We start from the raw sequence: 5,648 nt of genomic DNA, 5'->3' as shown, positions 1-5,648 counted from the left end.
GTAGCCCAAGTTAAGTTAAAGTACTAAGGAAAATAAAGGAAAAGAAGACATATCTTACTGTACTTACACAATTTTTATTTTCTTTTTTCTAATGAAATATATATAGTAAAAATAATTGAATCTTGTGACTTGTTACATAATTTAAATCTACACACTTGACAAAATTATTGTATATAATTTACAATTACACTAAATTTCAGTTCATTGATAAATTTTTTCCTTAATCATATCCTAGTTACATGCATACAAGTTTACAGATTCAGCTGCTGCTTACATGGGTAAATATAACTATTGAAATCCTGTTAAATGTGTCTTAGCAATTGGATCCAGGCTGCAGTCATATAATAATATTAACATTTCTTGTGATGCATTCAGTCCAGTAATATTTAGATAAGTGCTCTGAAAATTCTGCTTTAAAGAATGTTAGGAGTTGGCAAAGAAGGAAATGGAACCAGATGGAACATATATCCGGCATCAGTTCCTCAGTAGACACTCAGACTGATGGTAATCTTCATGACCAGCTGATTTCTATTGATTCATCTACAGTTATGTTGAAATTTTGCAGTTTAATATGAAGTATCTAAAAACAGAAAATAGTATTATAATTAATTGCTTCATTGAATGCATACGTTTGATGCCATTTTTAACAAACACTATTTTTATCTAAAATACTGTCTAGGTAAACAACATCTCACACCTCACTTTTCTTTATTTTGATAAAGGGATTCATGTATGTGATGTAACTGCATATATTCAAACATGTAATTTGTTAAAATTCACTTATAACTAACTGCCTATGTTTACTGGTCAAAATCAATACTTTTAAAAATTATTTTAAAAAGGAAAAAAACCTTAAAATTTACTTCTTAGTATTTAAAGTTATTCATAAATAGATTTCAAATCAATGGGACATATTTCTTTTCAAACAGCACATTTCAACATGGCATAATTGCCCAACATGAACTTGAAATAACATGACTCGTCAGAATGCTATAGTTGACCTTGTACAGTTATTATTATGTCTTTCACTTTAAAGTAAAAGTTATGAACTTTATTTACTATTAGTAAATAAATAGCTAGAAAATGTGAAATGCATTTCACCCTTTTTGCTTATTTGAAAAAACAATGAGCAATACAACAAAATAATTTTGGTCTGTGGTTAATGAACAATGAATACTTGTGCCTGGAAGACATATCTGCTTTTACTGGGAATCAGCTTTATGCTCTTATACTTTTGAGCACAGGATTCAATCAGTAATTCTATTACTAGCAATTTTATAAGGCAGTACTTTTTTAAAAACAGAATAGATTTGATTTGAGGTATTGAATTCTCAAGTTTTATTTTATCAAGAAAGGGCACTAAATATACTAAACTTTGTCTTTCCAACATTAACATAATTTTAGTTTATTTAACATAGTGAAATGTTCGAGTAATAACAAAAAAAATGCCAAGTTAAAGAGGACATCCAACTTGTAGACAAACCAGAGAAACAGAACAACTGTTCAATTTCAGGAGGTATTTAAGTCTCACCTTACAAATCTATTACAACCTAACACTTTCCAACACTTTTCTTTCTTTAACATTGAAGTCAGACACTCTACTACTTCCAGATTTCAGTTCAGGAACAGTGATTGATTGAGAGGAGCCCTTTTATGCAAAAGTACAAAGGGGTACTTTCTCATCCACAGTTTTAACAGTTCAGATTCAGTCTTAAACTTGGACAAACACAATTCAATATTTTCTTGAATATATATTTTATGAAATCCATCTTCAGGACAGAATTCAATAATGGAATGAACTTAAGACATTGCTTTCTTGCATATGTTTATCAAATTGGAAAAAAATGTCTATAATTATGTGTGAAAATTTTAAAAAACTCCTACTGGCAGCAAAGCTACTTTATATACCCATCCTTAACTCCGGTTCCAGGGTATTCAATGTTCTCTTCAGGACTCTGCAGGCATTATATGAATATGATGCACTTACATACATGCCAGCAGAACACTCATACACTAAAGGAGAAATGTGTAAAATGGAAGTAGTCAAACAGCAGGGGAAACTATGGGGAAGAAGGAGTTCAAGAGAGAGGGGACCATAGCAGACAGGAATTATCAATGAAGAAATGGGGGAAATCGAGACACTTTAAATGGGGAGCATGGGAAGCAAGGACTAGACAGGGAGAGAGAGAGGAGACATAAATAATGTCTAGCTAGTATAAAAATAAAGCAGAAGGAACTCCCAAAATTACCCAGGCTATTGCCACAGCCCTTGATTGTCTCCCAGAACTTGAACTTAAGACCCTGTTGCTGAAGACAGGTCATACCTTGGACACAGGATTTGGAGCAATGGAGATGGAACTGACCTGGAAGCCACCTACCCTGAGGCTAGGAGAGCCCTACACAAGCTGGTAGGGGAGAACATCAGTTTGTGGTCCAACCCCAGGTTCAAAGCCTAAAAACCACATCATTGACTGGCACAACAACATCGTTGCAGTTGTGGTGCATTTATCTTGGGGGTTATCAACAGCTGCCAAAATGGACTTAAAGCCCACTCTCAATGGAAGGAAAGTCATGTGTGGTACTGTAAACCTAGTCAAATGCATAAACTTGGAGAGGTCATAGATGTTAGAGAAAACCCCAAGGCTGTCACCTGCCTAGACAAATGTAATTTCCTACTATGTGCAAAATATGAATCTTTAAATTTACAGAGAAGTATCCCAGTCACCAAACATCAAAGAAGCTTCTTTTTCAACAGAGATTATTACAGAGCTCCACAACTGGTGACTCACAGAAACTGTCTCCGAATTGCCCAAGCCTATGTGGCACATCTACATGCAACCTTTCCTCCTAAGGCTCATGGAACATAGAACAAGGAATGAAGAGAACACTAATGTATCTTTCAGTTCTCATCAATGGAGTTCCCTCATGCAACAGGGGGCCAGGAATACAAAAGGTCACAAATGGCCAAAATTTAGAGAGCAAAAGTCTATAGAGAGGCCTCTTATATCAAAATCCACCCACCCAGTGCTCAGGGACCACTGCAAAAGAGGATGCGAAAAGATTGTAAGAGCCAAGGAGGACACGCATGATCATATACAAATAGAGTCCTACAGGCTTCTGGGACCCATCTCATATGAACATACAGCTAAAGTGTCAGAATATACAAGACCCATGCAAACTCAAGCAGGCTAAAATCCAACACAAAACTGTGGAAATGAGCAGCAGGCCCCAACCTTAGTTGAAGAACTATTGGTAGCTGATTATTGCTGGGTGAGGAAGAGCTGATCTTCTTAAAGGAGGGATTGTAGCTAAGTTGACTAGACCTCAGTTAATGAACTTGCACTGTGAAACATATGGAGACACTATCTTGACATAATAGGCCTTAATACAAATGACAGAATGTATGAATTCCAAAGGAGGAACTAAGGGAGTGGGCCAATGGGAAATGACTATAAAGATGGTTAAGATGTTCTGTATAAAATATACAATCAAGCCTAAAGAAATTAAAAAATAATAATATTTAAGGCATTATTCCATATACATATGATAGCAATTTGAACATTTAACATAATTTAGTAGTGCTTATAGTTTTTGAAAAAAATTATAAAATATATGCCATCAGTGTGATTTATTTGCCAAATTAGTAAAGTAGTAACACAGAAATAAATTAGGGAGCAAAACACAAATGAACAAATGGAAAATGTCATGGTTAATTCATATTTAAATTTCTTTAGGCTTGATAAAACGTTCTAACAGTCTATGTGATGTTTTACAGTGGCACATCTTGGTGAATTGTTTCCTTATGTCACTCACCTCCTTCGCTGCATCTTGCAAAAACTCAGGTTGTAGTATGTTTTCATTATATGTCAGCTTTACTTCATTGACAGGGGTTTTTCCTATCCCCCATACAAAGATCATTCCAAGTCTCATTTCATCTTTATTTATATACCCATGTTTCAATACAGTGTTTGTCAAAGTTGTCTAAAAATGCAAAGTAAAAGGAACAAAGTCATGATTTCAATACTAGTAAATCTTCAGAAAAATGCATAGCTCTTTAGATGAATTTAATTGAATGGCAAATTATTGAATCAAATATTTTTAAGATGTATTTAAACTTCACCTATTTCAGGGCAGCTGTTTATAGAAGATATGACATACCTTGTTTAAGTTGAATTGGACCAATGTATATAGGTCTCTTTCATAGGAGTCTATAGAGAGAAAAATAAATTGTGATGTGATTTTATTGCCAAAACAAAATCTGTAAGAAATACTAGTACACTTATTTTTTCCTTCTTTATAATAAATTGTAGCAAATGTTTTGTTATTGTTATTATCATTGCATAGAAGAAGAAAGTTTGTTCTTCAACAAAATTCAATAATGAAGTTAAAAACAAATTACTCTATAACTTCTGACTCAATCTTAATTCTCCTTGACATATAATATTGCACTTATATGAAAAAAAAAGTATTCAGAAGATAGAAAAAAGTACAGTCAAGTCTATGATTAAAATAAATATTGTAATAACATGGAAAATCTATGTCTTTCAATCCCCCATCTCTTCACAAATCAAAATACATAGACTGCAGTCTACTCATGTCATTACTTTTCTGAAAATTAACTTATTTTTGATTTTGCATATACCATTCACATTTGTTTCTATGTATGTATACATGTTGGTTTTGTGAGTGTGTGTGTGTGTGTGTGTGTTTGTGTGTGTTTAGATGTGGAGACTTTAGGTAGACAGTACATGTCTTCAGTAGCTATGAGCTTTGTTTGTTAACACAGAGTCCCCTCCTGAACCTGGAGCTCACTGACTGGAGTGTCCAGAGTGGATGACCAGCAAGCACCAGGTTTCCTGCTGTCGCCACTTCCCCAGTGCTGGGATTGTAAGATGCACTTCAGATGTGCAGATTTTACATGCATGGTATTGTTCAAACTCAGGTCTTCATACTTGTTCAGCAAGCAGTTTCCTGAAAGGGCCATTGCCCCAGCCAATGCATACAGAATTTAATCTACATAATGGGGTCTATTAGTTTTAATGTGTCTTAAATATTTTAGTCTCAACATTGTAACTTATAATTTCACATGAGCTCTAGTACTGCTAGTGATATTAACTTTTATTCTTTGAGAATTTCATACATGTGTGCAACATTTTTATCATATCAAACCCATCCAATTCTTACATATCCCCCCATGTCCTTCACTTAATATCATTTTAAAAAGCGTCCTTCATTTTTCAAAGGCAGATTTCTGGTTTATTCCTAAATTAATTAATTTCATATAGGCTTTAAAATATGCATTCTTCTGTGTGTGTGCATGAACATGTGTGAATAAATGCATGTGTCCATGTATGTGTGTGCATGAGCATATGGAAGTTAGAGGATTCTATCTTTTGGGGTTTTTTGACACATCTTCTCCCACGGGCTCAGAATTGCCACATTCCTTAAGAGGTTTGGACAGCTAGCCCCAGAGATTTTCCTGTCTACACCTCATCACTCTGGGAACTGCAGAGTACCCTGCTTACTTGGTTGTCCTTGGTGTTTGTTTTTGCTTGTTCAGATGTAGGATTATGGGGTAGATCTCAGGTTCTTTTGTTTGCAAGGCAAGCACTTTATGAGTTGAGCTACCTCTCCAGCCCTAAGAATAT

At 34.5% G+C, this 5,648-nt stretch overlaps 1 protein-coding gene across 1 annotated transcript in view; it reads right to left on the bottom strand.

The window, feature by feature from the left end:
• Nucleotides 1–511: 511 nt before the first annotated feature.
• Nucleotides 512–5,648, bottom strand: part of Si (sucrase-isomaltase) — an 82,836-nt gene continuing 77,699 nt past the window's right edge. The window contains exons 45-47 of the mRNA XM_008830144.1: nt 4,159–4,208; nt 3,814–3,981; nt 512–580 (exon numbers count right to left, since the gene is read on the bottom strand). Coding sequence (XP_008828366.1) covers nt 512–580; nt 3,814–3,981; nt 4,159–4,208 — 287 coding nt within the window. The remainder of the gene's footprint in view (nt 581–3,813; nt 3,982–4,158; nt 4,209–5,648) is intronic.

This window comes from Nannospalax galili, unplaced genomic scaffold (assembly GCF_000622305.1).
Source record: "Nannospalax galili isolate Female #2095 unplaced genomic scaffold, S.galili_v1.0 scaffold33, whole genome shotgun sequence".
Lineage (NCBI taxonomy): Eukaryota > Metazoa > Chordata > Mammalia > Rodentia > Spalacidae > Nannospalax > Nannospalax galili.
This window is presented reverse-complemented; position numbering and strand designations above follow the sequence as displayed.